The sequence below is a fragment of the Balaenoptera physalus genome, assembly GCF_965194825.1.
Source record: "Balaenoptera physalus genome assembly, chromosome: 17".
Classification (NCBI taxonomy): Eukaryota; Metazoa; Chordata; class Mammalia; order Artiodactyla; family Balaenopteridae; genus Balaenoptera; species Balaenoptera physalus.
Genome location: NC_138895.1, coordinates 53,007,002 through 53,024,377, shown reverse-complemented (window position 1 = coordinate 53,024,377; position 17,376 = coordinate 53,007,002). Strand labels below are relative to the sequence as shown.

At 33.8% G+C, this 17,376-nt stretch overlaps 1 protein-coding gene across 33 annotated transcripts in view; it reads right to left on the bottom strand.

Moving 5' to 3' along the window:
• RIMS2 (regulating synaptic membrane exocytosis 2) overlaps positions 1-17,376 on the bottom strand; it is a 596,173-nt gene that overhangs the window by 138,255 nt on the left and 440,542 nt on the right. For 19 of the 33 annotated variants that reach the window (XM_082434237.1, XM_082434242.1, XM_082434231.1 and 16 more), the window contains one exon: positions 17,063-17,163. The exons of the other annotated variants lie outside the window; for them this stretch is intronic. In XM_082434237.1, coding sequence (XP_082290363.1) covers positions 17,063-17,163 — 101 coding nt within the window. The remainder of the gene's footprint in view (positions 1-17,062; positions 17,164-17,376) is intronic. 33 annotated transcript variants of the gene reach the window in all.

Here is a 17,376-nt window from a genome sequence, read left to right as displayed (position 1 = left end):
TATTTATAAAGCAAAATAAAATATTAAATCAAACTTTCCCCCTAATATGTTCCCAGGCCTCACCTTCCCATTTGGACAGGTTCATTCATATCCCATCGCCTCATAGAGAACTACTGATTCTCAACTGCAGGATAAGGAATAGCTTTATCTCAGCAGGAAATATATGACACTTCTTGGCTGACATAGAAGATGCCTCATTTTTAATATTTGCTTCTGGTACTTTATCCTAATATCCAAAGCCACCTGGTACCTGTGTATCCCATGTCTTCCTGATTGGTTCTTTTCTGATTTTCTTTGCCTTCATTTCTGAATCCTAACTGCTTTTTGACTTTTGTATTTCAGTAGTTAGGATTCTGACTTTGCATATTCTAGCCTTTGTCTTTTCAGGTCATCATGACTTTTGATTCTGTTGCTATGATTCATAGGTACATGCAGGCTAGCCTAAGGCTTAAGAATTTTTTTTTTTAAACACACATGGTATATATACATTGCACATATCTTTGGCTAAGACCTCTCACATAATCTAGTTTGCTGAGCTAAAATTTTGGATATGCAAAATTTAAGGAAAGATAAGATTCCACATACTATAGTTTTAAGCCTTTATATAATTCATCACATGCTACCTCTTGTTATAGGTGTGTGTGTGTGTGTGTCTGTGTGTGTGTGTGTGTGTGAGTGTATTCATATTTATTGGTAGTTTTCAAACCTTCTATTAGAATAAAAGCTCCAAAAAGCCAGAACAATATCTTCCTTATCTTTGTAAGTCTCTTAGCACCTAAGAGTCAAAGATTTAATTTAATTTAAACTCGGAGGTTTGGCTTTTGTACCAATAAGATAAGGATAAATTTCATTTTAAGGATTCTTGTGAGGAGTAAGAGAAATAATATACTCAAAATACCCAATCATGTGCTTAGTGCATAGCAGCTGCTCATTTCCAGCACCAAAAGCAGCGGGTCATAAATAAAAAGACACTGAATGGAATAGTTTAAATAAAGAAAAACTACGAATTAGCTAAAAGCTCTAGTTTGATGATGATTTTGTTGTCTACCTAAGGCTTGTACCAAATGCATTTTTCTGTCTACTTCTAACTTCTTCTACTTTACCTTCGGGATATAGCTCAGGCTTCCATTAAAAATAGACACATGATTAACAGAATGAGAAATTTGGAAAGTGAGAAATAGTGGGAAAAAAGTTTTAAAAGTAAAACTTCAGAGGAACATATTTTGGATACATTTAGATTATAGCATCTTCAAGTATATAATTCACAAAAAAACCCAAATCAAAGTCATAAATGACCTACTACGGGAGTTTACTTTTAAAATGGTTCATTCTTTTTGCTTTTCCTAAAGTATGAAAAACAAAAGTTATATAATTTAACAGTGAGACAGAAGCAGCTATATTATTATTATACCAAGGTAATGAGTTATGAATGTGAATAAGTTCATTTATTTAGGAAATGGTTGGTATTGTGTTGGCACTATACAATAAATGTTTTAAACAATTAGCATCTATTAGTTTCCAGCTGACATGAACAATGGATGATGTGCTCATCATTATCTTTAATGAAACAAAAAAAGAAGGTTTACCGCATAGGATCACAGGATCTCAGCTGAAAACTGTGCTGACTGGAGATCATTAAAGTCTTGGACGACAGTGAGGGAGCTTTTCCCGACAACATTTTGATGTTTTGTACATTACTATTAAGCAGATCATGAAGCAGAAAAATTTACGGGAAATTATTATTCTCCGGGATGTTCCAGACTCTAGAGTTCTTAAGTGGCCTGGAAAAGTTAATGTTCTCCCTATTTATCTAACATTAGTGGAAAGTAACAGTACATCAGCAGAGCTCTATTGCAAGGAAAGTTATTATCAAAATTTTATAATAATATTCCTGAGAAAAAAGTAAACTCAGATTTCTAAAATAAAATTTTCATTTTCTCCTATATACTCATTTCAAGTTCTTAGATTAAGTAATTTCCTAGTTTGAGTTCTCTACAGCATCTCAGCAACTCAGGTCATTTGAGCTTTGTACGTGAACTTCTATGAGACGTCCTTAAGCATTGCTTGTCTTCAATTTATTGAATCTCACCATAAAACTGCGATTTATTGTCTAAAACTCTAGTCCAAGAATTGGTTATGGCAAAATACTGGGAAGCAAGAAAGCCCACATTTGAAGAAAAAAATTTTAGGCCATCAAGAAGTACTTGGAGGAATATTTACATCATATTCAGAGAGAAAACATGAGTGGATCGAAAAGTAGGAAAAAATTGGGGCAAACATAATCTTTGGAAGATAAGAGAGAGGCTGAATTTCTGGGCAGGCCTCTTGATATCAGTCTGGCGGGTCTAGACAAGAAAAGAACAGAGCAGAGGGAGTCCTGGCACTGTGGTAAATGAAACAATCATAAGAGCAAGAAGATGCTCTCATTTTCATCAACTTATTTTTATTCCATATAATAATTCAAAGAGAGTAGAAGTTGTGTTTTGTTAGTAACACAACTGTAGGTACTCGCTTTTTGAGGAGCTATTTCCAGATGATTTTTTCTCTGTCCTAGCCAAAGTTCTTATCATTGTCTGATTTGAATGCTGCACTGTGTAAAAATCTGCTTGTCAATAGATAATTTTCTTTAGATAGGACTCCTAAAGAAGGTATTTTGTGGTAAGTTCTCTACTTTGGAGGGAGAAGACAGTGAGGAAAGGCCACAGAAAACTGAGGGTTAATTTAAGATTTCGTTTTGTAAACAGTATCCTGCAAATGAAATCCCAGCTAGAAAACTCTTTAATTCCCTCAAAGAGAATTAATCACTGCCTTGAGTATTCCTAAACTACTTTATTTATGCCTTTCTTATACTTTTATCATGTCTCTCTTTCTCAGTCTCTGTCTCTCTATTATCTATCTATTATCTATCATCTATTTATCATCTATTTATCTACCATCTATCTATCCTGCTAGATTATAAATTCCTTGAGGATAATTACTGTCATATTCATTTTAGTATCCCCATTATCTAGATCAGTAGTGCCTGACTAGAAACTCAATGAATGTTTAATGAATAGAAATGAGTGGAATGGTTGTTTTATCTGGGCTATATACTGAGGTATTATCTCCAGTATGAAGTACCAAATCAGAGTATAAACTACTGTAATGATAGCTGAATAGAGTTGAGTCACTTAATCCTTTCATTCTCTGTGATGGGTATAGATAGGAAGTGGTGTGCTTATACGTATTTAACAACCAGCTATCCAAAAGGAAAAAGTTCTGATTTAGAGTTGGCTCATTTCTGAAGGCTAAATACTCCCACTGTGGCTGATTTCAAGTTACCAAATGGTCACTGAATGCAGAGTTGGTGCATACCACCAGGGGCGGGGGCTTAGAAATAAATGCATTATTTGTAGGACTCACAAAGACTTGTTAGGAGAAAAGATGTACGTGACAACAAGATATCATATCTGCAAATTAATCATCTTGTGAAAGATGGAACAATAACCGCTTAAGATAAAGAAACACAATTGCAGACAGAGTAGCCATTAGCTTGGAGGCAAAGACTTACTAAAGAGCCACTGTCTCTTGGTCTGAAGGAAATTTGTAAGTTTCCTGGAGAATTTGTAGAGGAGGAATTAATGCTAGTAGTCAATGATGACTTTCTCAAAGGCTTGGCTCTGTGGGAACACTGTGTTGCTTAGTAATTTAGCTGTTCAAGGAACCTCATCCTTTATTTACTTCCATTGATTCCTCACAATTTTCAGAGATGGAAAGGCCAGTTCTGCGATGAAATCCCAGGTTTAGAAATCTCAGGTAGTCGCAGAGCTTGTGCTTTTGCATTTAACAAATGCATTTACTATTTTCCTTCTCAGGATCCTTAACTCTTCCCCCATTTTAATCTATCATTTACTAGAACTGTTCTCAAAAAACAAATACCAAAAATGTCCTAATTTATCAGCCAGTAGTGTCTTCTTTCTTGATTTTGCTATTACATCTAATATTGTTGAAGTCCTCTGTTTTCCTGAAACTTTTCCATAATGGCTTCTCAGATAATGTCACTCATGGTTTCTCCCCTATCTCTCTAACTATTTATTCTTTTTTAAAAATTTTATTTATTTAATTTATTTATTTTTGGCTGCATTGGGTCTTTGTTGCTGCACGCGGGCTTTCTCCAGTTGCGGCGAGCGGGGGCTACTCTTCGTTGCAGTGCTCGGGCTTCTCATCGCGGTGGCTTCTCTTATTGCGGAGCATGGGCTCTAGGCGCATGGGCTTCAGCAGTTGTGGCACGCAGGCTCAGTAGTTGTGGCTCGTGGGCTCTAGAGCTCAGGCTCAGTAGCTGTGGCACACGGGTTTAGTTGCTCCGCGGCCTGTGGGATCTTCCCGGACCAGGGCTCGAACCCGTGTCCCCTGCATTGGCAGGCGGACTCTTAACCACTGCGCCACCAGGGAAGGCCTCTAACTGTTTATTCTTAATCTCCTTTGCTGGTGTCACTTTCTCTAACCTGATTTTAAATTATATTCTCCCCAAATTTCAATCTTTAGCCTTCTTTTCTTTTCACTATATGTATTCCCACAGAATGATCTAATCCATTATCTACCCATGTAATGACTAAAAAATCCTTATCTTTCCCCCTCACTTCTCTCCCAAGCTCCCAAGGTCTTCCCAAGACCTGTATTTCCAGGACATCTAACAGGACATCTAACAGGACATCTCCCATATGTTGGTTTGTAGGTACATCGATTTCAATGTGGCCAAAATCAAATTTATTCTCTTTCACTCCAAACGAGCTGTTCTTGTATCTCTTACATTCCCTCCGTTATTTAATAGGCTTACTAACCAACTAAAACCTAGAAAACTTGTGAGTTATCTTTGACTTCTCTCTCTCCAATATTCTCCATTCTAATCAGTTAAGAAGTATCACTCATTTTATGCAAACAAATATCTTGATAACAAGCTACTTGGGACTTATGAATGGGTCCTTGGTCTTTCATATTCATAGTTAGAGTTTGTTATACCAACTTATTTGTCTCACTTGCTGTTGAATGCCTACCAATATTCTTTCTTCCCCTTTGTTCTTTACTAAAAGAATCACATTTATTTTGGTGGTCTAAAAGCAACACCAAAAAAGGAAAAGAACTTCATTTTTTAGGATCCCTTGTAGCTAGGGTGATCCTTTCACTTGAGTCTGGCCTCTGAGGTATAAGCAGGAATTTAGGGGACACAGTTTTGAGAGAACTATTACTTTTCTGATTACAGTGGGCTGGCTTAGCTGTTATGGTCTTTGCCTTTCCCTCTTGGCTTTTCTTTCTGATTGGAGTTTACATATGAGCCTACATTAGTAGTCATTTTGTGACAATGGGGATGAATGCCTTACTGTAAGAACAGGGAGCAGAAAGACAAGTTCTAAGAACAGAGAGCTCGGCTTTTGAAACAGTAGTACCAGCCCTGAACTGCTGCTTGAATTTCTTGTTCATGGAAAAAAAAAAATCCTTATTTACTCAGATGACTTTGTCTGTTTATTTGTTATGAACATCTGAATGCTAACCCAAATGGTATATCACTCATCCTGTTCTGTGCCTATTCTGACCTCATGGTAAAAAGGTACACTCTTTAACCATAATGTAGTCATCTAATTTTAATGATAAGAGCCAGTATAGCATAAGGACCGCAGGGTATAGAGTTAGAAGATATGAATGTGTAACTGCTCTCCCACTTACTGGTAGCTATAAGATTCTGGGCAAATCTATTAACTTCTGTGAGCCTGATGTGAGCTTTGAATAAGATCACAGGTGCTGACACATAACAAGTATTCATCATGAAAATAATTAGGAATGTAACTGTAAGTTTTTATTATATGTAATAAGAAGTTTCCATGATGAAACTCCAAAAGCTCTAGATTGTGATACTCAATTCTCATCATCATTTGGCTATGATCTCAAACATTTTATCTTGAATTGAAAAAACTTGAAAATAGCTATGAAAACTTTATAAGTCCCTATTCCATATCTCATTTAAAAAATAAGGCATTGTCCTTTGACACCAGATTGGCTTATTTACTTAGGGTAGGATAACATTAAACCTGACTTGGAAATTCACGTTTTTTCATTCTTGAAACAGTTAACCTGGGTTGGTTTTTATAATTATGCTTATACTTGGAGTCAAGGAAAGTTAAACCAAAGAACATAACAATCCATGACCCTAACACTAATAATTACTAAAATGTGAATAATTTTAATGGTTTACAAACAACTTTCAAATCTTTTATATATTATCTTCTTTTCCCCAACATCTAAGACAGCTATTACTTTTTAAATTTACAGATAATATGTATTAATACTTAGCCATTTATTATTTTAGATGTAGCTACATACGGTAAATAATTGTTTTCTTTTTCCACAGCCTTACTGAGTCTTAGATTTATTTTTACGCCATTTATTTTTCAGTAATATCTCAAACAAATGTCATCTGAAATTTCTGCCTCAATCAAGAAGCCTGTTCTTCCCAGACCCTTAAATGTATTAATAACAATATCTCATTCTGATATACGTAACATTTCATTTACATCCAAGCTCAGAGAGAGTAGAACAGAATGCCTGTTACTAGTGCAAAAACCAATGAGTCCATTATTCTTCCACAAAAGGAGTTACTATTAAAGCAATTATACCATTATTATGATTAAATGCTTCTCCAAGCCCCCGGATTATAAGCTTGTAAGATCCAGCTAGAATTAGGAAATATCATAAATAAACTCCTTAGTCATAAAATTCCTGACATTTAGTTCTTTGTAAATATCTTTAACTATTATGTGGCTTATTATGTAATTTTTTAGAGAATATTTATACCTTTTATTAGGACATAGGGTGGTGATATTATAGATATTAAGTAGCAGGCTAGCATCCCAAAAGTTGTAACGGAAATAAGACATGAGAACATAGCAGTAGGATCATGGTCCTGGGAATCTATAACAGGCAAAAATACAAGAAAAATTAATGGATTGAGGATATGAAGTGGTGTTCTCTTTCAAATATTAGTACCTTAGAAAGTAATAAAGTAACTCAAGGTACTTGCATCTAAGAGAATCAGAGCTAAATAATAGCCTGAAAAACAACATATTATTGAAGAAACTAAAAGGGCCTGAGAATTGCCCTGATGGATCAAATTCAAGCACAGGGCAGATATAATTAAATTCTGTTGAAAATCTGGAAGAGGCCCACTACCCTTACTCCTTGTGTGAGAAGGTAGGGTAGGATCGGTTGGATTTGCATGAAGACCATTTGCGGTGGAGTCAACAGTCAACATGGCAAGGAATGACAATTATGTCTTGCTCAAACTCTAGCAGTAGCATCTGAATAGGACTCCTTGTCTTTAACATCCTTTTCAAATTCATCTGAAGTATACCATTAGAGTATCTTCTAAAAGCACAGATTTGTAGATACTGGTGACTTAAAAAACCTTCACAGCTTATGATTTTAAAGAAGAACATTCTGGATTTTTAACTGAGTGATTTAAAGCCCTCCACAAACTGGTCCCAGACAACTTTTCCATTCTCACCTCTTAATATGTATCCCAATTTGTTGAATGTTTCTCTTCTAAAGAACTACTAACTGTTCCTTAAAACATAGCTTGTGCTCATACGCTTTTATAACTCTGCTTAAGCTCTCCTTCTGCCTGATATGTCCTTCATGTCATGTCTTATTCTACAATGTATTCCCAGATTTCTTCAAGCCAAATGAATATTTCTTTTCATTTTTCCTTTGTATGATTTACTTGTATTGTACTACTTAACACGGCCTACTTTGTACGAGCACTACTTTTTGTGCATGTGTTTCCCTAATTCAATTATGAACTCTTAGACTGGAAGGATTACGCCTGCCTGCTTCCCCCTTTCCTCCCTCCCTCCTCTTTCTTTTTTCCATTTCTTCCCGCCTTTATCCCTTTCTTCCTTTATTCCTTCCTCATTCACTTAGTCCTCCATTTTATTATTATTTATTTGATTGTTTTTCTGGTAATTTTTCTTCTTTTAATGTTGCAGAACCAGAATCCAGACTTAAAGCTGATTAGCTTCAGAGATATCTGCGGTATGCAGTTCTGAGTAGCAGGAAAGAGAACATTACTAAATGTCCCCTGAGATGATAAAATACGTTCAGATATTTAAAAAAGAGGAATCATATAACCATCCTCTAAGAAAAAAAGCCCAGGAAAATTATTTGGCAACTGAAACATACTTTTAGTTATTCACTCGTCACTGAGTCATTCAAAAAAATCACAGTATTTTAAAGCTGAAAGTGACTTCAGAGAGGATGTAATCTACCTTCCTCATTTTATGGATGAGAAAATTGAGAGAAATAAGTTAACTGAATTAACTAAGCTTATACAACTAACTCGTTAATATTAAAGTCATTCTATTTCTTTTCATCAAAATAAATCGTGAACCATAAATTCATGTTTAATGGGATACTAGGCAGCATATTTAGAACCTAAGCCATTTCTTTTTAAAATATTCACATATAGTTTTCTTCTTTAAAATAAAGATTTTCTTCCTTTTCTGAAATTTGAAGACTATATAAAATGACATGTATAATCAGAATACAAAACCAGCATGGAAATAACACTACTATACTACTTATAACTATATGTGGATGAATTTTAAACAAGTAAGATATTTAAATAATAAAAAAAATACAAACTAACCTGAATAAAAAGACATTTTATGTCATTTTGAAATAACACCTTCATATTCCATCTAAAATTCTGATGATTTTTCTTTTTGGCAGAAAGTGAAAATGGGCTTGAGAAGTAACATGTTCTTACATGACTGACCCTGAAGACTGTTAGCCTTGCAGTGAGTATTCCTAGTCATGAAAATGACCTAACAAGGGTCAATCATAAAATCATAGCCATTTTCTTTGTTAGTCAGAAAGTTACATTGAATGGTGGGTTTTGGTTCATCTATCAGAATCGAGTTCAACTGTAAAGTTTTTGTTATTACTCCTACCTCACTTCTTATAATAAATAATAAAAACAGCTACCATTACTGGGCTTTCCCATGTGCCAAGCTGAGTTCTGTACTCTTTTACATACAATATTTCTACCTCCTGAAATTATCACCAGCCAAAAGTTCCTTCTCTCATAAGAGATATATTCCAAGGTTAGCTATATTATTTCCAGTCTGGAGTATTATTTTACAATTTTCAAAATTGATGATGTAGAAATAATCAAAATTCCATGTTTAGGAAGATATTAGTAAATTAATTTTGCTAATAAATAATATCTGTAATCCTTCCAACTGAAGAAAATTACAACTAATTTTTGTGCTCATGAGCAAAGCTATTACATAATAAAATTGTAGATATGTTCAAATTATAATTAGCCAAATTAAATTGAAATTATAGATGTGGAAGACTCCATGCTGCCCTCCTAGTTGACTGATTGCCTTAACTGACTAAAGGTTTTGACTTAAGTTTCAATTCAAATTTAGTTATCAATTATTTCATGTGAAGTATGAAGCAAAAACATTATACACATACATTTATTCTATAAATCATAATTATTATGCCATAAGTTAATTATAAAATCTGTAGATTGAATCATTTGTGAGAATACATTGAGTAGAGAGCCTGACACTGATCAGAGATTACTGAATCAATAATGAGACAACACTAGATAAAGGAAATGAAATACAGAAGATCTAGTTCAAACCTAATTTTAAAGATTAAGCTACAAGATTAAATGATTTGCTTAATTAATGATGAGGCTGCCTAAAACCCAAGTGTTAATACATAATGATGTTTTTCAACGTGGCCTCCAAACTACCATACATTTGTGTAGCACTTGATAGATAACACAGAATTTGTACACAGAAAAAAGTTGGGTTGTGAAGAACTATTGGGCAATGTATCCAAAGTCTTATCACATAAGTGGCAGAATCAAAATTAGAACCTAAGTCTTCCAATTCTTTCTGAGTATTCTTTCTATTATGATTAACTCTAGACAGAAACCAATAATCATATGTCCATTAGAAAATTTGTTTTAGACTCTTGGGTAATAACCTACCCATACCCTCTCCAGAAGTTCATATCTTGTCCTTACTTGCCCCTGAAGAGACTACAGAGATGAATAAACTATATCCCTATTCTCAAGAAGTGTGAAGTTTAATAAAAAGGTAAGAAATAAGCAAATAAGCACCACATAAGACAGAATATATGTATTTTAGGAAGTCATAAATGTCATGGTTGGTTCAGAGGGTTTATATGTTTTCATATCTCTGTTGTCTTGAATATTCTTATATTTGTAATTTTTTATACAGCTATACTTAATCCTTTTAAATTATATGAAATTTGAGTTGGAAAGAATGTTTCTGCATTATTTATCACATTTTCTTCCTTCCTTATTCCTCTTATCCTCCTTGATTCTATAAAGCAAGATCTCACACCCTTTGGTGACCCATATCATTCATTCCTTGTATCCCCCAAAGGGCGCTCTAGTTGTTAGCAAACCAGCAACCCTGGAGGCTTGATGAAAGCAAAGGTGAATGCATAAATTTCTATTTTTGCTGGAGGTAAAAGAAAAATGTTTCCCTTGTGTGTTCTTGGGAAATATATAGGAATAAATTATGCTCTTGGCAATAGCAGCTATTGTCCATAGACTGACCCTTTTACCAGAGAGTACCTAGATGCAATTTATTTAAAAATCTTTCTTTTGTTAGTTTTTAGCAACATTATATTTACTAAAAGAAGAGAAATTATAATTTCTTCTGTAATTTTATAGTCTTCTACAACATGTAAGTTGCTGTCCCAGTCATCTCAAATGACTTCTTCATAATTAAAAAATATCTTTTTTATATTTCCTGACCTGACATGTGGTTTTCCTGGCCTGATATGTGATTATATAGTATGAGGTAGCAATTCACAAATATAATGTAAAGAAAGAAGACACATGCTTGAATGTCTGGCTAAGAAAAACATATTTAAATTTAAATGTGGTTTTATAACTATGAAAACTAATTTTTAAAATGAACTTGCAAACACAAAAATATTTCATCTCCTAGGATGTGAGAAGGTAGTTGGAGAAATAGAGAAAGTAAACACAATTTTAAAAAATCAAAAAGTTTGAAACAAAATAGCTATAGTTAGTTGCCTAAAAATACATATTTACATTACAATCAAATATGCTTTCATAATGCATTAAGGTGATAAACTAAAAGACCATTAACTACTTTGTATAGATATGTTATAGCTCAACTGTATATCCCCCAAATCCATATGTTGTAGTGCTAACTTCTACTATCTCAGAATGTGACTGTTTTGGAGATAAGGCCTTTAAAGAAGTAATTAAGGTGAAATGAGGTCACACTGGTGGGCCTTAATCTAATATGACTGGTGTCCTTACAAGAAGAGGAAATTGGAACATAGACACACACAGATGGATGACCCTGTGAGGACATAGCAAGAGGGTGGCCAACTCCAAGCCAAGGAGAGAGGTCTCAGAAGAAACCAAACCTGCCAACATTTGATCTTGGAATTCTAGCCTCCAGACTGTGAGAAAATTAATTTCTTCTGTTTAAGCAACCTAATCTGTGGCATTTTGTTATGACAGCCCTAGCAAATGTTAAGAAAAAAGAAACCTAAAGTTAGAAACTTTTATATTCAAAGATTAGTCACAGATAAAACTATAAAATTTCTAAAATTCCATTAAAATTATCTACTATTAAGTTTGTAACTGTGGGTCTGTTACATAAAGTGAGGTATGTTTGTACATGTGAAACAAGGAAGAAATAAATAGTTGTTGCTTCCATCAGCTAAAATATGGAGGAGAGGAATTCTCCTTTGGCTCAGAGCTTTAGGATATGTGTGTGTGCATATCATAGATTTAGATAAATTATGTGTAAATTTAATTTTATCTCTCTCTATGTTTAAGTTAAATTTGAAGTACATTCCAGCTGGCTAAAGAGTAGAAATGGCAAGAATGATAATTTGTGGTAGATAAAAATTTGACTAACCTGATAAAAATGAGACAACCCAAATCACTTTTTAACTTTTTAGATTATCATTAGTTTTTACACTTTTCCTCCCTTTCCACCCACATATTTTTTAGGATTACTTTAAAGATATACTAATCTGTATCTAGTAGATTGTTGCTGGCAACAGAAATAGACCTGGTAAGAGCAGGGTATCTGTTGAAAATGATTTCTCTTTTTCTCTTCCTTCCCCATCATCATCATCATCATCATCACCATCACCATCACCATCCCACCATCATCATACAACAGCTCACATTTACTTATTCCTTATTATATTCCAAACTCTGTTTGAGTTATACATAACATATAAATAGACTTAATCTTGAAAACAATCCTATGAGGTAGGTACTATTACTAGCACACTGTGCTAACTTTGCTAAAGAACGTGAAGCTATCTTATTGCAGGGTTATACAGAAATGAACACAACAATAGAGAAAATTGACAAAGTAGATAGTATTCAGTATTCAAATACTTTGAATACTATAGTATTCTGTTCAGGCTGTGTTCTCATCTCCTACACTGTACTCAAGTACTGCTGCCATATTTTGGTGATATTAGAGCCTTAAAGTACTCCTGACTCACAAACACCAAACTTATAAGCAGCCCATAGATGCCACTCCTCACCAGCCCCAACCTGTCTCCCCTCTTCTGGTCCCTACTGCTTGTGTTTCGAAAGTTAATTTAAAACACTTAAGGCTAGCCTTAAATATGTATTCTCAGTGTTGAGAAGAGAGTAAGCTCTAATTAAGGGAACAGCTTAGTTAACAATGGTGATCTACTTGCCAAAAATACTTTGCCTTTAACAGTCTGAATTTTTTTTATATTGATACTGCCTACAGCTCCATCATGTGAGGTTTATTTGTATTTACAGACCTTTTTCTTTAAACTATCTCTGTGTTGTGTAGTTCATATTATAATGTAAGTTACTTTAGTGGGATTGCTTTCTTCCTAATATGTCTCTTTGAAATCAGTGAATGGATCCTTACAAGACAAGAAGCCTGGAAGAAAAGGTGACAAGTGCCCAGGATCAGGTATGTACAAAGAATGGAGAAAAACTCTTTTTTTTTCCTTTCTTTTGCTGTGCTGTGCTCCACTCCCAGAACACTGACTCAGTCTATTAGATTGCAGGTTAAATGGATTAATACGAACTTCTGGTCCACATTTGAAAAGTTCTGCGAAATTTATGGGCTACCTTACTTAATTCTAGAGTGATAAATAAGAAAACAGAAGATTATAAGTGCTACAATAGGGGTAAAATATTTTTGTGATAATTTTGTGGGAACATTACCACCAAAAATGAACATGTTTTTCTACAGGGAAATAAGCTTTGAGTTCCAAATAAACACGGTATCAATAAACTGTGTAGCTTCTCTGTTGAAATCTGATGGACTACCCTTTTAAAAAATATCCTCCAAGTTCATTTAAAAACATTAAATATGGCTAATTTAAAAAGCAAACATCATATACTTATATAAATATTATCAATTTCTCCATATTAATTTTCAGATATACCTACATTGTTTATCAATTATTGCTAATTATTGTAATTACATAACTCATGGAAGGGTAGCTGGTCTATGCTGAATTATAATTCACATTGTTAAATGTAATAAACAAATCATGTTTTTCTGAACCAATGAAGAGCAGAGAACATTGGTTTTAAGTTGATCCTTAAATTATGCTGAGAGTAGAATAGATGAATCACATGTAAACTGGGATAAAGACAATGCAATAGGCATGAAAGTGTGCCTTGGCTACATAGTTAAATTCTGTTTTGAGGGGAAAAGTCCTAAGAAATCATCCACTGATTAAATAGGAATCATGTCTGCATGTGGTTTTGATGCTTTTTTAAATATAGGCTGTCTGCTTACAAATTTCCTCATATACTTAAAATATGTTTAGAAAGACAGTAACAATAGGCATTGCTCTGCAGGTACTTTCAAAGTGAATTACTAAGGAGATATTTTATAAATTAGTAAGAATTGTTTACAACTGTCAGTGCAGAATGCTTGAAAAATTCAGGGAGGCAATGCCATTTAAAATGGGGAATATGTAGTTTTAAAAAAAACTTCGTTAACAATTATATTCCATGAAAGCTTCTTAATAGCTTCACTAGAATTTCAGGAATATAGCTCATAAGTATAGCATATGCTCCATAGGCTTTGGATTTAATCTCAGTTATCTCAAAATTGAAAACCAGATTAGCTACAAATAATACTTTCTATGATTTAATGTGAACTTGGGTAGATTACTTAACCTTTCTATGGCTTAGTTCCCTTACCAATTAAATGATTTTTTCACGAATTAGAGTTAATATATTAAAGTGCATAGCTCAATAGCAAATATTTAATTGGCACTTGTTCTAAAACAAGGAAGAAAAGAATGGAAATATAAGGTGAATATCCCTAGTTAAAAAGAGAGGGGATGCAGTTGAAAATTTTAATCTAAATAATTGTTAGTATGGAAATGAATAATAACTAAATCTATATATGTGCTTGACCGAAAAATAATCCTCCGTAATTTTCTCTTTGATCCATGAGAGAGTTAGATCAAGGTAGGGATGATAGGCAGATAGATGACCCAGCAAAGATAGTTCCACATCAGGAAATTTGTAGTGGAACAAAATAGAGTCGTGCTTTGGATCCTTTTCAAAAGTTGTACCTTAATGACTTGATTGCATTTTTGGTTAGGCTGAGTGCACAACTCCAGCAATAGTAAACAGAATTCTATGTACTTGACATTCAACAGATAGGATTTGTTAGATACTAGGAGAGGCCCTGTAAAGGAGTCAGATCACTTATTCTCAGAAGAAAGTCTCCATTTTTAAATGACATCATCCATCACTGGCTTCTGGCTAAAACCCTAAAAAGAGGAAGTCAACTCATTCAGTTACCTGGAAGTAAATTTTACATGCAGCCCACCCTAGAGCAGTGGTTCTCAAACTGTAGTCCATATCACAATCACCTGGGAGGCTTTTTAAAACCAGGAACATCACCCCTAGAGTTTTGATTAAGTAGGTCTGGAGGGGGTCAGAGAATTGCATTTCCAAAAGTCCTTGGGTGATGTTGAGGTTATTGGTCTGGGTCTACACTTTGAAAACCACTGCCTTAGAGAATACCTATAGGAAATTATATTGCTTAGCATAATAAGTCCTTTGCCAAGACTTAAATTTTTTCTAACCTAAAATAATTGGTACCAAAGTTATAAAACTTTGAAGCCTCAGGCATTCTTTAGTATTCCTTTGGTCCATCCCCTTGTAATGAATTTCTGTCAGGTATCCATAACAAGAATCATTGGCATTGCTTCTAAGGAACTTATTTTTATTGTATGAACAATGTAAATCATATAAGTGACCCAGTTTCCTTTTCTGCCTTTGCTGCTTGTGAGGAAGCTCACAGTCAAAATATAAGCCCCACATGTAGCAGGTGTATAGGATCTCACACTATGCATTTTGTTCACAAGCTTTACTTCTGGCGTTACCTTGTTTTTTCTTGACCTCATTTTCCCTTGATACTCATTTCTTCATTGACGATATTATTGAGAGTATTTTATGTATTTTTAAGAATCATCTACATTCCTTCCTGAAGTATAGTGGGATATAAACAAACAAAACAAATATGTGTTATCTTATGTTTATGGAAGCTTTAATATCCTATTTTATCAGGACTTCATGCCTTGGTCTTTGGATTATATAATATGAATAAATGAGAAATTAGAGCATAGCAGATGCCACAAAAGATCAGGTCTTTCTTCCTATTTAGCCCTAGGCAGAAATATTTTAAAAAGTACCTGGAAAGGCACAGATATCATTTCTGATACCAAGCTCAAAAGGTTAGAGATGTATCTGAAATATTCTATCATTGCAAATCTGTTTTCTATGAAATTCACTGAACCTATTTGAAGTTATTCATATTTTCATTTTAGAATAAAATTTCTATAAGTTAAAACCTGCTAAGTAAAGGCAAGGCTATTTTTTGTTTGTCTTAAATTTACCTTTCTCTTGGCATTAGGCCTGTGCCATTTCCAGGACAGCAGAACAATCCTGTATTCACCACATCAGTCAATATTCATGTACTCTGGGGAAGAGATTGGTGGCTTGGAAGGTGATGCTGAGGCAAGAATATCTGCCTCCTCTAGGTTGTATAATGGAGAAACTGAAACCTATGCTACCTACCACATACGCACACCCAGCATAGCCAGTTGTGCTTTACTTCATAAGTCTTATCTCTACTGAAGAATGGGCTATAATTGAGAGAAACTGAAGGTAAGGATAAAATAGACCTAACTGTATAAAAATCCAAATTGCTTTTCTCTAATACACAGATAACAGACCACAAATATTACATGACTGCAATGATTAGACCACATAATAACGAAATGTTAGGAATAAGTTTTGCTATTTTCATTCTTTTGTTAAATCTTAAATAGGTACATCAGAGCAAAGTTTTTGAATGAATAATACGATGAGCTTAAAAATGTTTTGAAAATACAAAGGCAATGAAGGGCAAGAACAATGAAATAATACTTTTTTTTCCTACATTGGTAGACTTCACACCTCAATTTATTACCAAAAAGTGGTTCAAAAAGATTCTCACTAAAAAACATTTTGAATTCTTTACAACACCTCATGAGTATGTATTTTGTTCTAATAACTTATTAATAAATCAGACTGAATTAAAATGCTATAAAATAAAAAAATTCTATATGTAGGAAAACCATAAGATGATAATAGAAGTTCTTCCTAAACATTTTTGAGGGTGTTAGGGCCTTTATAGGTTTTATAAAATGAAAAATTCTAAAAGCTTTGTTCTTCAGATCATTTATGAGTTTCATTTCCTTAATCTCCTATATTATATAATGATTTTTCTAAATATTAAGGCAAGTTTATACCTAAAAGTTGGTATACAAACACATCATAAATTTTAGCATTTAATAATATCATGGGGCCATTGCATTATATGTTTGTGTCTGACTAATCTGCATTCAGCAGTTTGAGAATCTAACAGTTTCATATGATTAACTGATTATTTTACAACTTTTAAAAAGAAAAATGTCTTGCCTTTGATTGGTAATCTTGTTCCAGTCTGGGATCTGATCCGGCTACCTGTTTGTATTTGTTAATTTTCATTTGGCGATTTCTCTCCTCTATATCCATAGCACCTATCGAGTAGAAAAAAACCCATAAAATTAATGTTCAGTTCTTACTTCTGAGCCCAACTTACAGGATGTATAAAAGAAGAAATGCTAGGCTGATATACTACTTTCATTCAAGGTAGTATGTACAAATTAAATGTCATTTTTTAGATTTATTTAAGTATGCAGTTTGGTGAATAAAAGCATGATTATTAAATATGTAAAATAATTTAAATCTGA